Source organism: Salvelinus fontinalis, chromosome 19, assembly GCF_029448725.1.
Source record: "Salvelinus fontinalis isolate EN_2023a chromosome 19, ASM2944872v1, whole genome shotgun sequence".
NCBI classification, from domain to species: domain Eukaryota; kingdom Metazoa; phylum Chordata; class Actinopteri; order Salmoniformes; family Salmonidae; genus Salvelinus; species Salvelinus fontinalis.
In genome coordinates, this window is record NC_074683.1 from 18,976,025 (window position 1) to 18,994,925 (window position 18,901).

An 18,901-nucleotide genomic window follows, 5' to 3' on the forward strand; every position below is an offset into this window, starting at 1 on the left:
GCTCTATGTCCCCTTGGTTGTGAAGGTAAGGTAGCATTAGCTAAAGTTCTGCCCCAAATGGGCACTCCATGGGGGTCTATAATATGAAGTAAAGCCTGATTTTTTGGGTCACCACATACAGTGGCAAGAAAAAGTATGTGAACCCTATGGAAATACCTGGATTTCTGCATAAATTGGTCTTCCTGTAGGTCACAACAATAGACAAATACATTCTGCTTAAACTAATAACACACAAACAAATATGTTTTCATGTCTTTATTGAACACACTGTGTAAAAAAAGTATGTGGGAAAAGTATGTGAACCCATGGATTTAATAACTGGTTGACCCTCCTTTGGCAGCAATAACCTCAACCAAATGTTTTCTGTAGTTGCGGATCAGACCTGCACAACGGTCAGGAGGAATTTTGGACCATTCCTCTTTACAAAACTGTTTCAGTTCAGCAATATTCTTGGGATGTCTGGTGTGAACTGCTCTCAACGTCATGCCACAGCAACTCAATCGGGTTGAGGTCAGGACTCTGACTGGGCCACTCCAGAAGGCGTATTTTCTTCTGTTGAAGCCAGTCTGTTGTTGATTTACTTCTGTGTTTTGGGTCGTTGTCCTGTTGCGTCACCCAACTTCTGTAGAGCTTCAATTAGCGGACAGATAGCATAACATTCTCCTGCAAAATGTCTTGATAAACTTGGGAATTCATTTTTCCATCAATGATGCAAGCTGCCCAAACCCTGAGGCAGCAAAGTAGTCCCAAATCCTGATTCTCCCTCCACCATACTTTACAGTTGGGATGAGGTTTAGATTTTTTTCTCCATAGTGTTGTGTGTTCCTTCCAAACAACTCAACTGTAGTTTAATCTAGAAATGGTATGTATTATGGTTAGTACATAGTATTGCTTTTTTTGTAAGTAGTAGGCAATAAGACACAGCCAAAGTCTCAGTGAACTCACGTCAATTTTGTCAGCTTGACAGCACCACCAACATAAGTCAGTCTTCAAGTTCTTAAGAAACACATCTTTCCAGACAAAGGAAGGCAGTGAGTGAAGCTCTGCTATCGGTCAACTGCTCTACAAGCAGCTTACTGGAACACTCTGGTTTTAGATTAGTGGATGCTTTTGTGACAGAAGTAGAGTGTACTGTTCAGTCCATGCAGGCACTTGACTCTCAGTCTCAAAAGTGAGTACCCTCTCTATACATGACATCACTAACTCCAACATTACTAGTATGTTTGCATGTTAAGGCACTATTTGCATCCATTTATCCAAAGTTTGAAGCATATGTAAACCACATGTTCTTGATATATATACACACACATATACACATACTACCGGTCAAACGTTCTAGAACCAACTCATTCAAGGGTTTTTCTTTATTAGTAATTTTCTACATTGTAGAATAATAGTGAAGACATCAAATCTATGAAATAACACATGGAATCATGTAGTAACCAAAAAAGTTTTAAACAAGTAAAAACCTATTTGAGATTCTTCAAATATCAAGACAAAGGGTGGCTGACAGGTTTGCACTCTTGAGATTCTCTCAACCAGCTTCCTGAGGTAGTCACTTCTTAAAAGTTCATTTGTGGAATTATTAATGCATTTGAGCCAATCAGTTGTGTTGTGACAAGGTAGGTAGAAGATAGCCCAATTTGGTAAAAGACCACGTCTATATTATAGCAAGAACAACTCAAATAAGGGCTGAGGGTTAGGATGTGGAATTGGAGACAAGTGGGAGTGGAGTTGCTAGGCGGAGCATAGAACGATGGTCAAAGAAAAGTAAAAAAATTAAGTTAAAATAAAACAAAAAGTACGTATGAATGAAACTGAGTGTTGTTACAGCTAATGCCCGTTTGCCTGAGAGTGATGCCGGACAGAAGTGTGTGTGCACATGCATATACACACACTCTCATTCAAATGCACACACATACACACACGTAGATAGCGCCATACATGCACTCAAACATATTCAGTTGGCCTTGCTGTTATGATTGTTATTGTCCTTGATGTCTTTAGTTTTTTGCATTCTTGTTTTCCTTTGGCTTCATTTTATTTTTCCTCAGATGGTTGAGGGGTAGCTGTTGGGGAAATGTGGTGTGGGATCTAAAACTTTTGAGAGAACAGGGCTCCGGGCAGCCGAGCGGAAATGGAGGAAAACTCGCCTCCCTGCGGACCTGGCATCCTTTCACTCCATCCTCTCTACATTCTCCTCTTCTGTCTCTGCTGCTAAAGCCAATTTCTACCACTCTAAATTCCAAGCATCTGCCTCTAACCCTAGGAAGCTCTTTGCCACCTTCTCCTCCCTCCTGAATCCTCCTCCCCCTCCTCCCCCCTCCTCCCTCTCTGCTGATGACTTCGTCAACCATTTTGAAAAGAAGGTCGACGACATCCGATCCTCGTTTGCTAAGTCAAACGACACCGCTGGTTCTGCTCACACTGCCCTACCCTGTGCTTTGACCTCTTTCTCGCCTCTCTCTCCAGATGAAATCTCGCGTCTTGTGACGGCCGGCCGCCCAACAACCTGCCTGCTTGACCCTATCCCCTCCTCTCTTCTCCAGACCATTTCCGGAGACCTTCTCCCTTACCTCACCTCGCTCATCAACTCATCCTTGACCGCTGGCTACGTCCCTTCCGTCTTCAAGAGAGCGAGAGTTGCACCCCTTCTGAAAAAACCTACACTCGATCCCTCCGATGTCAACAACTACAGACCAGTATCCCTTCTTTCTTTTCTCTCCAAAACTCTTGAACGTGCCGTCCTTGGCCAGCTCTCCTGCTATCGCTCTCAGAATGACCTTCTTGATCCAAATCAGTCAGGTTTCAAGACTAGTCATTCAACTGAGACTGCTCTTCTCTGTGTCACGGAGGCGCTCCGCACTGCTAAAGCTAACTCTCTCTCCTCTGCTCTCATCCTTCTAGACCTATCGGCTGCCTTTGATACTGTGAACCATCAGATCCTCCTCTCCACCCTCTCCGAGCTGGGCATCTCCGGCGCGGCCCACGCTTGGATTGCGTCCTACCTGACAGGTCGTTCCTACCAGGTGGCGTGGCGAGAATCTGTCTCCGCACCACGTGCTCTCACCACTGGTGTCCCCCAGGGCTCTGTTCTAGGCCCTCTCCTATTCTCGCTATACACCAAGTCACTTGGCTCTGTCATATCCTCACATGGTCTCTCCTATCATTGCTATGCAGACGACACACAATTAATCTTCTCCTTTCCCCCCTCTGATAACCAGGTGGTGAATCGCATCTCTGCATGTCTGGCAGACATATCAGTGTGGATGACGGATCACCACCTCAAGCTGAACCTCGGCAAGACGGAGCTGCTCTTCCTCCCGGGGAAGGACTGCCCGTTCCATGATCTCGCCATCACGGTTGACAACTCCATTGTGTCCTCCTCCCAGAGTGCTAAGAACCTTGGCGTGATCCTGGACAACACCTTGTCGTTCTCAACTAACATCAAGGCGGTGACCCGTTCCTGTAGGTTCATGCTCTACAACATTCGCAGAGTACGACCCTGCCTCACGCAGGAAGCGGCGCAGGTCCTAATCCAGGCACTTGTCATCTCCCGTCTGGATTACTGCAACTCGCTGTTGGCTGGGCTCCCTGCCTGTGCCATTAAACCCCTACAACTCATCCAGAACGCCGCAGCCCGTCTGGTGTTCAACTTTCCCAAGTTCTCTCACGTCACCCCGCTCCTCCGCTCTCTCCACTGGCTTCCAGTTGAAGCTCGCATCCGCTACAAGACCATGGTGTTTGCCTACGGAGCTGTGAGGGGAACGGCACCTCCGTACCTTCAGGCTCTGATCAGGCCCTACACCCAAACAAGGGTACTGCGTTCATCCACCTCTGGCCTGCTCGCCTCCCTACCTCTGAGGAAGTACAGTTCCCGCTCAGCCCAGTCAAAACTGTTCGCTGCTCTGGCACCCCAATGGTGGAACAAACTCCCTTACGACGCCAGGTCAGCGGAGTCAATCACCACCTTCCGGAGACACCTGAAACCCCACCTCTTTAAGGAATACCTAGGATAGGATAAAGTAATCCTTCTAACCCCCCCCCCCCCCCTTAAAAGAGTTAGATGCACTATTGTAAAGTGGTTGTTCCACTGGATATCATAAGGTGAATGCACCAATTTGTAAGTCGCTCTGGATAAGAGCGTCTGCTAAATGACTTAAATGTAAATGTAAATGTAAATGAGAGATAGGGAATATATAAAACCTGTATTTTCTCTTTTTTTGGGGGGGGGGGCACAATTTAATCTATACATTTCAACTTCACTCAAATGTTTAGGAGAACAACGTGTGACAGTCAGAGAGTTCTGCTGCTGAAAGCTGCCAAACACAATTGCACAATGGGCAGAGTGATCCATTTTCTTTTAATTTGTGTTTGTTGTCTCACTATCGCAGCACTACTAATCATGTGTGCACAGGATAAAATTTGATTTGGAGAGTACCCACAAAGAAAGAACACCAATACTTGTCGCCAACAGTAATTAGCAATCACTACTTTTTCAGCTGATGGGACTATTCTGGAGATAAAGCACATCAAGAAACAGATACAGCACAGTTATTTTTTCCACTAAATAACTTGATTGTTAGAGTACAAATAGGTTAGAGTAAGTTTGCTCAGGGAATGTTTTAAACATTTGTTCATATCTGTATCAAAGTGTGACATTTTCTTTAGTCTGTGTGCACGCTCTACCAAAAGCTTGGACAGAAGCACATCCAAGACTGACTACAGAATCTCAATACAGACCCCTATACTGCTTTTTCCCCCTCACAATTTCTGTCTACCCTCCCCATTGAACAGAAGGAAGAATCTCAGGCTCTAAAGTAGAGCTGACAAAAAAAAGCCTAGTTTGGACCACAGATTGCGGTGCTGCCTGAGACAAGTGGGAAAAACTGGTCTTGCATGGATGTTTGAACAGTAGTAATCTACGAACAGACATGTTTGACTTTTGTACCTTTTCTACAGCGGATAGTATGTGACTTCTGGCAGATAGAAAGTTGGCCTCAAATATTCCCCATGTCTCTCCTGGTCTTGGCTTTGAGAGTCGTTTTGCTCCTGAGGGGCATCAAGATTTTAGCAGGTGGGGGGGATATTCTCATAGGTTGAGCAGGAAGGATGGTCTTCCGTTTCCTGCTTCTCTACCACTCTCCATCTCCCCTACAATCTCCGTTTAATCCAGCAGCTTTGAGTGCTCTATCCTGGTGATGGTCCAGTCTGGGAACACCCCCTTAGTAAACTCCCTTTGGAATCTGCCAACAGCCATGATAGATAAGAGTTGTTAAATAGGAAGTCTATACATTAAACACTTGAGACATTTGAGAGTCATGCAAAGGTGGTTAATGCAGGTAGTTGTTCCTTGGGAACAGATCTAGGATCTCAGTGGGCTCATCCCTGAGAAAATGTTTGCGGACTTTGTAAATGCAGCCTAAGACAGCCCAATTCTAAACTTTTGCACAATTATTGGCAAAAGATCTGATCTGTTTGGTCGAAACACCAATTAGTGTCAAAAATATCAGAATGGGTTGCCTGTGTAAACACAGCCTCAGTGTTCTCTCTTTGTCAGATTAAGTATGAATGCTTTATCACAGCTACCTCCAACTGTAGACCATTAAATCAACTGTGACCTTGTACTTTAGCAAAAACAAACTACAAAGAAAACTCACTCATAGTTGGCTGTGAGCAGTCTCTTTGTCTCCGGCTCACCCTCACCACCTATGGCCACCTGAAAGATACGTGTTCCCTCCAATGATTCCTCAGGCAACCGGGCACTTGTCAGATACCAGTATCTCATCAGAATACTGACAAACTTCCGCCCTGAAAGAGGAGAGAAATGTTTTTAGAACAATGACAAAAAAACTATTTGACTAAGAAGGAGAGTGATGGAGAGCTGCATCAGATGATCTGGCCTCCACAATCACCTGAGCTCAACCCAATTGAGATGGTTAGGGATGAGTTGGACCGCAGAGTGAAGGAAAAGCAACAAGCCAACAAGTGCTCAGCATTTATGGGAACTTCTTCAAGACTGTTGGAAAAGAATTCCAGGTGAAGCTGGTTGAGAGAATGCCAAGAGTTTGCAAAGCTGTCATCAAGGCAAAGGGTGGCTACTTTTAAAGAAAAACAAATATAAATATATTTTAGATTTTATAAACACGTTTTTGGTTACTACATGATTCCATGTGAGTTAGGTCATAGTTTTGATGCCCTCACAATTATCCTACAAAGTAGAAAATAGTAAAAAATAAAGAAAAACCCTTGAATGAGTAGGTGTGGCCACACTTTTGACTGGTACTGTTTATGAAGATATGCATTCTCTGAGAACCACCAGTGTTAGCAAATTGCATAACAGTCATCTGTCATGTTTATATTGCTTTCTGCCCATTTCAGCCAATTTGCTCTTCTGTCTCAGCATACATGTTGCTTTTGTTAGTAAGTGTTAGTATTTTCTGTATTATGCTGGTTATTAAAGTTTAAACAAGGATGTGTTCTTAAGGCCTCATCAGCCTGGTTATTAGTTGGGTCACAGCCAACAGTTACTAAATTAAGTCATTATTAGTATCATCATTTCATGTTCAGCCTAGGGAGAGCCTGTAGTGTGTGTGCGCCAGCCTGTGTGTGTGCGCGCGTCTTCGCCATCTGACCTTGATACACATGTGCGTGTGTGAGAGAGAGCAATTCCTCTTCATTAGCTTATTAGTTACATTCCAACAGTATCACTCTATGCTGTAGTGACTATGATATTATTTAAGACAAATGTAAAAGATATAAAAACACAATATGTGACACGTTTCAGGAAACTAGTCGTATATCGCGCGCCACTACTCCACGGGTTAGGCATTTGAAAGTAAAAATGTAAAAAAATTAAAAATCTAAACACATTTTTTGGCAGAAATGGGAACTTCCATGTGCCTTAATAACAAACTTGTTTGCCATCTTTAAAATACAAATACAATTATTCAATTACGAGCCTAGTTTGTTTTGCAACTGAAAAAGACTTCAAACCAATGTCAACCATTGCATCCCTCACACACATGGAGAAGCGTTCAACAATCTATACGGGTAAGAGAGTCAAGCTAGCTACAGCCCAGCAGCAGCAATAGCCCAGCAGCAGGACCGCACAACCCTCCATGTGCTCGCCAGAGGTAGCCTGACTGCCATTAGGTACCGAGATGAGATCCTCAGACCCCTTGTGAGACCATATGCTGACACATGCACATTTGTGGCCTGCTGGAGGTCCTTTTGCAGGGCTCTGGCAGTGCTCCTCCTTGCACAAAGGCGGAGGTAGCGGTCCTGCTGCTGGGTTGTTGCCCTCCTACGGCCTCCTCCACATCTCCTGATGTACTGGCCTGTCTCCTGGTAGCGCCTCCATGCTCTGGACACTACGCTGACAGACACAGCAAACCTTCTTGCCACAGCTCGCATTGATGTGCCATCCTGGATGAGCTGCACTACCTGAGCCACTTGTGTGGGTTGTAGACTCCGTTTCATGCTACCACTAGAGTGAGAGCACCGCCAGCATTCAAAAGTGACCAAAACATCAGCCAGGAAGCATAGGAACTGAGAAGTGGTCTGTGGTCACCACCTGCAGAACCACTCCTTTATTGGGGGTGTCTTGCTAATTGCCTATAATTTCCACCTTTTGTCTATTCCATTTGCACAACAGCATGTGAAATTTATTGTCAATCAGTGTTGCTTCCTAAGTGGACAGTTTGATTTCACAGAAGTGTGATTGACATGGAGTTACATTGTGTTGTTTAAGTGTTCCCTTTATTTTTTTGAGCAGTGTACGTTTCTAATTTTGTCAAAGTCGTTTTCATTGCAAAAATGTTGATTTTATTTGATATGGTGTGTCTTTACCAGACACGGTAATGTGAAGAACAACATGACCTGCACCAAAGTCAAATTAGGATATAACATTAGGCCAACGAGACATGTGTCCAAGTAAAAAAAACATCAGGTAGAATGCCCTGCTTTTATTTCATCACACTGACTGTAAGCCATTTTCTGTAATTACCTCGCCATTGTCTTGTAAATAAGGATCTTGCTGTTTGTTTATTGTCCTGTAATAATGAATACAAATTAGCTAAGGTTAAGATGTCAGCTATATGATAAGGTCATTATTTGAACTGGCTAGCTAACAAGCTAGAATCAAATCAAAACATTGTTTAGAAAGTTGCTTTGAGTTGCCTGGTTTGCTAGATTGACATTTACTAAATTCATTTTTAAAAAGACATGGGTTTATTGATGTTAAAATACATCAGTTATGCTATTTTGGACCATCAGGCTGCTGTCATACAGCTTGTCATTTTGGTGTTTATACTTTTTCACAATGACAACTTTGATGTCGGACGACAATAGCATGTTCAACTCAAACCTTGTGCTCATGATGTCACTGAGACAACTGTCTACAGACATGTCGATAGATAGTAGTATAGACAAGCCTTTAGACTTAATCTTGGGTTGTTTAGTACACTACCGTACTTACTTTGTTCAGGGCGGGTATTCCCAAACTGGGGTACGCACAATGCCGTCGGGGTACGCCAAATAAAAATGTGATACATTTAAAAAAAAAAATAAAAAAAAATACATTTGTGTATCTTCACATTTTAAAACAATCCATTTAGATTTTCCAATGGGGCTATAAATTTGGGTGAGTTTTTTTCCCCCCCTCGCATCCTCGTTTCACTGCCAAAAATAAAATTAAACCATCTAGTGGTCAGCTAAATAATAACACAATGTCAAATGCAGGTAGCCTAGTCAAATAATTACAATCCAATCACATTCACCGTTACTCTCTCGCGGGAATTCCACTAACAGTTCGCATGTAGCCAAGCGTAGCTGCTGCCCATGTTGCCATCTGTACTGATGGCGCAAAAGCCATGACAGGGAGACACAGTGGAGTGGTTACGCGAGTGCAAGCAGTTGTTCCCGACGCCACTTGGGTACACTGCACCATCTTGCTGTCAGGGTATGCCTGACAGCTTGAAAGACGTTTTGGACACTACAGTGAAAATGCTTAACAAAGTTAACCAAGGCCCCTGAACTCTCATGTATTTTCTGCACTATGCAATGACATGGGCAGTGACCATGTAACGCTTTTACAACATACAAAGGTGCGCTGGTTATCAAGGGGCAAAGTTTTGAAATGTTTTTTTGAATTGAGAGAAACTAGACATTTTCTTTACTGACCATCATTTTCACTTGTCTGACCGCTTGCATGATGACGAGTTTCACACGACTGGCCTATCTGGGTGATGTTTTTTCTTGCCCGAATGATCTGAATCTAGGATTACAGGGACTCTCTGCAACTATATTCAATATGGGGGCCAAAATTGAGGCTATGATTAAGTTGGAGCTCTTCTCTGTCTGTATTAACAAGGACAACACAAAGGTCTTTCCATCATTGTAGGATTTTTTGTGTGCAAATAAACTCAAGCTTACGGACTAAGTCAAATGTGATATAGCGAAGCACCTGAGTGAGTTGGGTGTGCAATTACGCAGGTACTTTCCCGAAACAGATGACACAAACAACTGGATTCGTTATCCCTTTCATGCCCTACCTCCAGTCCACTTACCGATATCTCAACAAGAGAGCCTCATCGAAATTGCAACAAGCAGTTCTGTGAAAATTGAATTTAAAATCAGAAGCCACTGACAGATTTCTGCATTGGGCTGCGCTCCGAGTATCCTGCCTTGGCAGCGCTGTTAAGACACTGATGCCCTTGGCAACCACGTACCTATGTAAGAGTGGATTCTCGGCCCTCACTAGCATGAAAACTAAATACAGGCACAGACTGTGTGTGGAAAATGATTTAAGACTGAGTCTCTCTCCAATACAACTCAACATTCCAGAGTTATGTGCATCCTTTCAAGCACACCCGTCTCATTAACCTGTGGTGAGTTATTCACCATTTTTGATGAACAAATACGGTTTTATATGTAAGATGGTTAAATAAAGACCAAAATGATTGATTATTATTATTTGTGCCCTGATCCTCTTTGTCACTACCCACGAGGCAGGTTGTGACAAACTCACTCATTCTTATGTTTAATAAATGTATTGTATATTGTGTGTGTGGCAGGCTTACAATGATGGGAAAAACAACATTTGAGAGTGCGCTGACCTTAGTGCTAGAGGAGGTACGCAGCTAAAGGTTGAACGTTTGAAGGGGTACGGAATAGAGGTCGACCGATTATGATTTTTCAAGGCCGATGCCGATTATTGGAGGACCAAAAAAAAGCAGATACCGATTAATCGACTGATTTTTATATATATTTTTAATAATGACAATTACAACAATACTGAATTAACACTTTTATTTTAACTTAATATAATACATAAATAAAATCTATTTAGTCTCAAATAAATAATGAAACATGTTCAATTTGGTTTAAATAATGCAAAAACACAGTGTTGGAGAAGAAAGTGAATGCAATTTGCGCCATGGAAAAAAGCTAACATTTAAGTTCCTTGTTCAGAACATATGAAAGCTGGTGGTTCCTTTTAACATAAGTCTTCAATATTCACAGTTAAGAAGTTTTAGGTTGTAGTTATTATAGGAATTATAGGACTATTTCTCTCTATACCATTTGTATTTCATATACCTTTGACTATTGGATGTTCTTATAGGCACTTTAGTATTGCCAGCCTAATCTCGGGAGTTGATAGGCTTGAAGTCCTAAATAGCGCTGTGCTTCCAGCATTGTGAAGAGCTGCTGGCAAACGCAGGAAAGTGCTGTTTGAATGAATGCTTATGAGCCTGCTGCTGCCTACCACCGCTCAGTCAGACTGCTCTATCAAATCATAGACTTATTTATAATAAAACACATAGAAATACAAGCCTTAGGTCATTAATATGGTCAAATCCAGAAACTATAATTTCGAAAACAAGACGTTTATTCTTTCAGTGAAATGCGGAACCGTTCCGTATTTTATCGAACGGGTGACAACCCTATGTCTAAATATTGCACAAACTTCAATGTTATGTCATAATTATGTAAAATTCGGGCAAATTAATTACGGTGTTTGTTAGGAAGAAATGGTCTTCACACAGTTTGCAACGAGCCAGGTGGCCCAAACTGCTGCATATACCCTGACTCTGTTTGCACCGGAACGCAAGGGAAGTGACACAATTTCCCTAGTTAATATTGCCTGCTAACATGAATTTATTTTAACTAAATATGCAGGTTTAAAAATATATACTTCTGCTTTGATTTTAAGAAAGACATTGATGTTTATGGTTAGGTACATTGGTGCAACGATAGTGCTTTTTTCGCGAATGCGCTTTTGTTAAAATCATCACCTGTTTGGAGAAGTAGGCTGTGATTTGATGATAAATTAACAGGCACCGCATTGATTATATGCAATGCAGGACAAGCTAGTTAAACTAGTAATATCATCAAGCATGTGTAGTTAACAAGTGATTATGTTAAGATTGATTGATTGTGGTGGTCAACCTGCCACGCAGTTTCCTTGTGGATTGTAATGTAATCGGCATCCAAAAATGCAGATTACCAATTGTTATGAGAACTTAAAATCGTCCCTAATTAAATTGGCCATGCCGATTAATCGGTCGACCTCTAGTACAGGACAATAAAACGTTTGGGAACCACCAGTTTAGGACATGGCTTCACATGTGAATCATCAAATAGATGGGTGGGGCTAAGGCTTAAGAGGGTGTGAACGATGCTAAATGGATGTAGACAAAGCAGAGCTCTCCAGTAGGTGTACCAAAGCGATTCAAGGAACATTTTCTCAAAAGTGGGGTTACAAGTTGATCAACTTTCCCTTTTGCCTAAACTGTAGTGTATGATATACAATGTTCTAGCTCTGATTCTCTACTTTAATTCAATGTTAAAAAAAAGACATTTTTTTTTATCGATTTTTTCTACATAAGAAAAATATATTTAAAAAAAATTGAGCAGGCCAGTCACATTTAAGAACAAAAAAAACTCCACTAACAACATAATCTGGCTCTTACCATCATCATCATCATAAATGCCAACATCCCCTGGTGTTGTGTACACCAAGTCTTCCGGATCTGCAGAAAGCGCTTGCAGGTGACTTGGTGGGAGCAGAGCACATTTCTCTTCCAGTTTTGCAATTAGCTGTGTGGGAGAAAATGGAGAGAGGAAATATGATTAAGGGCCAAATGTCTGCAGAGAATGCTGTTGAAACTACCAGGTATCCTATCAATGCTACACAGACATTATTTTAGCAAAAATGTCTGAGTATATCATACTCACGTCTTTAGCAACCAGCCCTTCAAGTGCCTCAAATTGACTCCCTGACAACAGTCTTGAAACATGGGAGAATGCCTGCAACAACACATGGCGGGGGGGACGACGACACTGTCACTTATTTAACCAGAACTGAACTGTGCACAAAACTTGGATTGCAGTAACGCCCACCTTGTCTAGCTGGATGTGTCTATGTCAGAAATACTTTATTTCTTAAAAGTAGCTAGCTTCCACTTCCTAGAGACCACTCATTCCACGGATTGTAACCTACCTACCTGTTTCGACCCCTCTGTGAAATCTTCGATCTTGAATTCCTTGTCTAAATAAACCCGAATCAAAAAGTAGTATAATCGGGTTCGGAACCATATTAAAGGGTTGGGGATGCCGAGCACGACCACCTTCTGGTTTTGTTTACCTCCACCTCGACCAGAGCAATAAGTTCGGACGGTGGACACAACACCAAAGGACAAAGTAGTAGCCAGGCGGGTGGTCTTGATGGGCCGGGGAAGCACAACGTGCTCGGGTTTCAAGAAACGACTCAGTACTGAAGGCAGTCTGCTACAGTTGCAACCTCTTAACATGGGCAGCGCCATCTTTTTTTGTTCTACGTTTACGGTCCAAACACTTAAAAGACACGCCCTATTCCCTCAGCCCTCAAATTAAGTGGACACTTCTGATGACGTTCCATGACGTCTGACCAATATAGACTCGCAGGGCGAGGGAGGAAGCAATGATTTTTAAATGGACCACCAGTGGCCGGAAATTCATCACTCGTTCATCCCGAGATGATTGTGTTTTCAGCCACCGGTGACTTGCGCTACATTCAATTATGAGTGGATGTCTACCTATATGAAATATCTAATTATAATATACGCCTACTGTATGATAGCTAGCAAATTAATTAGCTAACTAACGTTAGCTTGCCTAGCTGGAACTTGTTTTATGTGTTGTTTTATTTCTACAATTACCAAAATATAACAAAAAATAAACACACAAAAAAAATACTTTTTATGTAGTAGGAAAATGTCTAACTTATTTGATTTCGTTTTTACTTACACTTGTATGTTGACTTCTTCATTGATGTTGTTTTATGGGGAGTTTCAGGCCCGGAGTGAACGTAATTGTACACTCTTAAAGCCAACTAAAAACGAGAGCTGAGGGGCTTAGGTTGCAAACTTCCCTTGCTTGGCTAGTCATTTGGATTCCCCAAGGGCATAGGCGAGGGTAAGTGGACGAGGGTGTGTCTTTTAAGTTTTTGGACCGTAACCCGAATCTCTGCTATTCACTCTGTATCATCCGACAGAGAACATGGGTTCACGCATTACTTGGTTCCTACTTTATAAAAGTTTTGACACATGACATTCATAAGTATGAGCTAATGCCATTTTAATTCGTACTTTACTTAACAATGTACTTGTAGATTCTTATGACTGAAGGTAAGTATAGATGACTAGTGAAGCTTGACTTTAAATACAAAACAATACGTTTATTATTGGACCGCATGTTGAACCAGAGAGGAAGAGGCGAAGTGAGAAGGTTTACTACCATCAAAATCTGTCCATGATAAGAAGACTGATATACCAGGGGTATTCAGCGTGGGGTCCGCAGAGGTACTGCAGGGGGTCTACACAATGTTTTTATTTATTTATGTTTTTATGAATATCGCTAGCAAAAACAGAATAAACAAACTTTGACATACCTACAGTACAAAAGAGAATACCTTCTTTCTAATGATGTCAACTTCATTTCTCCCCCGCACCTGCTGTCTCGACGTCAGAACGCTCGGCTATGAAAAGACAACTGACATTTACTCCTGAGGTGACGACCTTTTTCACCCTCTATAACCCTCTATAACCCTAGCCTGCCTTCCCACCTTTGGGCTCCCGAGTGGCACAGCGCTCTAAGGCACTGCATCTCAGTGCTAGTGGTGTCACTACAGACCCTGGTTCAACTCCTGTTGAGCAAATTAGACTCATTGGAGCTGTCTGTCATAGCTGGTGTAATTCTCCCGTCTTATCTTGTGTCCTGTGTGATCTTAGGTATGCTCCCACTTATTCTCCCATCTCGCTCTCTCTCTCCCCTCCAGGAGGACCTGAGCCTTAGGACCATGCTTCGGGACTACCTGCCCTGACGACTCCTGTCTGTCCACGTCCCCAGTCCACACGGTTGTGCTGCTGATCCAGTTTCTACTTTTCTGCCCTGACCAGTTCAGCGGTCGTGCTACCTTGTCCCGGACCTGCTGTTTCGACCCTCTCTCTCTCCCCCGCACCTGCTGTCTCGACGTCGGAACGCTCGGCTATGAAAAGACAACTGACATTTACTCCTGAGGTGCTGAACTTTTTCACCCTCTATAACCCTAGCTTGCCTTCCCGCCTTTGTGCTCCCGAGTGGCACAGCGGTCTAAGGCACTACATCTCAGTGCTAGAGGTGTCACTACAGACCCTGGTTTGATTCCAGGCTATATTACCACTGGCCGTGATTGGGAGTCCCATAGGGCAGCGCACAATTGGCCCAGCGTCGTCCGGGTTAGGGTTTGGCCGGGGAGGTCGTCATTGTAAATAAGAATTTGTTCTACTGACTTGCATAGTTATTAAATAAAGGTTAAATATAAAAAAATAACCACTGATTATTATTTGACCCTGCTGGTCACCTATGAACGTTTGAACATCTTTAAGAACTATCTGGCCTTAATAGCCATGTACTCTTATATTCTCCACCCGGCATAGCCAGAAGAGGACTGGCCACCTCTTAGCCTGGTTCCTCTCTAGGTTTCTTCCTAGGTTCCTGCCTTTCTAGGGAGTTTTCCTAGCCACCTTGCTTCTACATCTGCATTGCTTGCTCTCTGGGGTTTTAGGCTTGGTTTCTGTATAGGCACTTTGTGACATCTATTGATGTAAAAAGGGCTTTATAAACACATTTGATTACATCAAAAATGAGTTTTATAAATAAATACATGTGATTGATTGATTTACAATCACTGCAGTATTTGACATAAGCTTTGGAAAAGCACCGAACGATTTCCAGGCGCGGCAATTGCCGTTGGCTGCTGGTAAGCTTTCTTGACTTGGACATACATTTTTTCCCAAAACATGGTTAACCTTTCTTTAATGAGCTAAACAGCCACAATTAGCAAACATGTGTTTGGGATTACCTTTCTATGTAATTGGCTACGTTATAGTTTACACTCCCTCTTCCAATTATAATGTCGAGGGGACAAAATAATGAAAAACTATTCATTAGAAAATGTTGATTACTTCTCCTTGCCATTATCATTCACCTGATAAGACATGCACATTTTTTTTGCTAACATGATTGGGGTCCCTGGATCACCGGTCCCTGGGCAAGAAAAGGTTGAAAACCCCTGCGATGGAGCGATAACCATACTACCTGCGTTCCCGCCTTTGGCACAACGACTCCCATTGTTAGGATGGGAGACAAGGCCATCTTGTCATTATATCGCTGGTTGAACTCATCAGTAGCTTCAAGACCGGAACTACTTTCAGACTGCATGACAACCTTGTATTACTATGTGCTTGTCACTGGTAGTATACGTGCACAATACTATATACTATACTGAATACAAATATAAACCCAACATGTAAACTGTTGGTTCCATGTTTCATGAGCTGAAGTAAAAGATCCCAGAAATGTTCCATATGTACAGAAAAGCTTATTTCTCAAAATTGTTGTGCACAAATTTGTTTACATTGCTGTTAGTGAACATTTCTCCTTTGCCAAGATAATCCATCCACCTGACAGGTGTGGCATATCAAGAACGTGATTAAACAGCACTATCATTACACAGCTGCAACTTGTGCTGGGGACAATAAAAGGCCACTCTAAAGTGTGCAGTTTTGTCACACAACACAATGCCACAGATGTCTCAAGTTGAGGGAGCGTGCAATTGGAATGCTGACTTCAGGAATGTCCACCAGAGCTGTTGCCAGGGAATTGAATGTTAATTTGAATGTGAATTTGGCAGTATGTCCAATCGTCCTCACAACCGCAGACCACGTGTAACCATGCCAGCCCGAGACCTCCACATCCGACATCTTTACATGTGGGATCATCTGAGACCAGCCACCTGGACAGCTGATAAAACTGAGTATTTCTGTCTGTAATAAAACTATTTTGTGGGTAAAACCTCATTCTGATTGGCTGGGCCTGGCTCCTCACTGGATGGGCCAGGCTCCCAAGTGGGTGGGCCTATGCCCTCCCAGGCCGACCCATGGTTGCGCCCCTGCCCGGTCATGTGAAATCCATAGATTAGGGCCTAATTTATTTATTTAAAATGTACTGATTTCCTTATATGAACTCAGTAAAATCATCATAATTGTTTCATGTTACTTCTATATTTTTGTTCAGTATACATATCCCGTTTTTACATTAAAGGATATCGATAAACATTCATGGAAACCATTCTTGTTCCTGAATAAACTCATGACAAACTGTCAAATATAATTTCATAAGAGGGAACATACGGATCCTCTTGAGTGACACAGCGGTCTAAGGCACTGCATCACAACCGCCCATAGGGCGGCGCACAATTAGCCCAGCGTGTCCGGGTTAGAGGAGGGTTTGGCAGGGAGGCTTTATTTGTCTCATTGCGCTCTAGCGACTCCTTGTGGCGGGACCTCGGTTGTCAGGTGAACGGTGTTTCCTCCAACACATTGGTGCGGCTTCCGGGTTAAGCAGGCGGGTGTTAAGAAGCATGGTTTGGCGGGTCGTGTTTCGGAGGACGCATGACGCAACCTTCGCCTCCCGAGCACGGTGGTGGAGTTGCAGCGATGAGACAAGATCGAAATTGGGGAGAAAAAGGGGGTATATATATACTGTATATAGTACTAGTCAAAAGTTTGGACACACCTATTCATTCCAGGATTTTTTACTATTTACTATTTTCTACATTGTAGCATAATAGTGAAGACATCAAAACTATTAAATAACACATATGGAATCATGTAGTAACCAAAAAAAGTGTTAAACAAATCAAAATATATTTTAGATTTGAGATTCTTCAAATAGCCACCCTTTGCCTTGATGACAGCTTTGCACACGTTGTATCAAGGGACCTAAACATTCCCCACACCGTTACACCATCGCCACCAGCCTGTACCGTTGACTCCAGGCAGGATGGGGCCATGGACTCGTGCTGCTTACTCCAAATCCTGATTCTGTCATCAGCATGACGCAACAGGTACCGGGATGTGTCTGACCAGGTAATGTTTTTCCACTCCTCAATTGTCCAGTGTTGGTGACAGCGTGCCCGCTGGAGCCGCTTCTTCTTGTTTTTAGCTAATGGGAGTGGAAACCAGTGTTGTCGTCTGCTGCAATAGTTCATCCGTGACAAGAACCGACGAGTTGTGCATTCCAAGATGCCGTTCTGCACACCACTGTTGTACTGTGCTGTTATTTGCCTGTTTGTGGCCCGCCTGTTAGCTTGCACGATTCTTGCCCTTCTCCTTCGACCTCTCATCAACAAGCTGTTTTTCGCCCACAGGAACGTAGTTACGAAAGTTCAATCAGTAAGTCTGGTCTGAATGGATCGTCACTTTTCACTCATCTAGTAAACTCTTAACTCACATAACTTTCTCTCACTCAGGGCAGGGGATGAATGCTTCATGATTAACGACTCATGGTGTAATCATAACAACAAACGGGAACTCAAGTCCTTCTGCTCACCCGATCTAGAATTCCTTACAATCAAATGCCGCAGTTTTACCTACCAAGAGAATTCTTGTCAGTTATAGTCACAGATGTGTACATTCCCCCTCAAGCAGACACCAAGACGGCCGTCAAGGAACTTCACTGGACTATATGCAAACTGGGGATTTTAACAAAGCAAATTTGAGAACAAGGCTACCTAAATTCTACCAGCATATTGATTGCAATACGTGCCTGGGCAATACCCTCGACCACTGCTACTCTAACTTCCGCGATGCATACAAAGACCTCCCTCGACCTCCCTTCGGCAAATCCGACCACAACTCCATCTTCCTCCTATCTTCTTATAGACAGAAACTCAAACAGGATGTACCAGTGATGAGAACCATTCAATGCTGGTCTGACCAATCGGAAGCCACGCTTCAAGATTGTTTTGATCACGCGGACTGGAATATGTTCCTGTCAGCCTCAGAGAACAACATCGACCTATACGCTAACACAGTGAGTGTGTTTATAAAGAAGTGCATTGGAGATGTTGTACCCACTGTGACTATTGAAACTTGCCCTAACCAGAAACCGTGGATGGATGGTGGCATTCGCACAAAACTGAAAGCTCAATCCACCACATTTAACCATAGAAAGAGGTCTGGGATAATGACCGAATATAAACAGTGTAGTTATTCCCTCCGCAAGGCAATCAAACAAGCGAAATGCCAAAATAAGAACAATGTGGAGTCGCAATTCAACGGCTCAAACACGAGATGTATGTGGCAGGGTCTACAGGAAATCACGGACTACAAAAAGAAAACCAGCCACGTCATGGACACCGACGTCACGCTTCCAGACAAACACCTTCTTTGCCCGCTTTGAGGATAATACAGTGCCACAGTTGCGGCCCACTAACAAGGACTACGCCCCCCTCGCAAGGCTGCTGGCCCAGACGGCACCCCTAGCCGCATCCTCAGAGTATGCGCAGACCAGCTGGCTGGTGGGTTTAAGGACA

The 18,901-nt window shown here is 43.0% G+C and overlaps 1 protein-coding gene and 1 long non-coding RNA gene across 2 annotated transcripts; one reads left to right on the forward strand and one right to left on the reverse strand.

Moving 5' to 3' along the window:
- Positions 1 to 240: 240 nt before the first annotated feature.
- Positions 241 to 13,025, reverse strand: LOC129816459 (m-AAA protease-interacting protein 1, mitochondrial-like). Its single transcript, XM_055870977.1, has 5 exons — positions 12,510 to 13,025; positions 12,241 to 12,312; positions 11,976 to 12,102; positions 5,661 to 5,811; positions 241 to 5,246 (listed from the first exon to the last, which is right to left on the reverse strand). Exons 1-5 carry the CDS (start codon positions 12,825 to 12,827, stop codon positions 5,168 to 5,170), a joined length of 747 nt encoding a protein of 248 aa, XP_055726952.1. The 5' UTR covers positions 12,828 to 13,025; the 3' UTR covers positions 241 to 5,167.
- LOC129816460 (uncharacterized) lies at positions 12,941 to 14,853 on the forward strand. The gene is made up of 2 exons (XR_008753558.1): positions 12,941 to 14,052; positions 14,321 to 14,853. It is a non-coding gene; the product is annotated as an uncharacterized LOC129816460 (long non-coding RNA).
- The last annotated feature ends 4,048 nt before the right edge of the window (positions 14,854 to 18,901 follow it).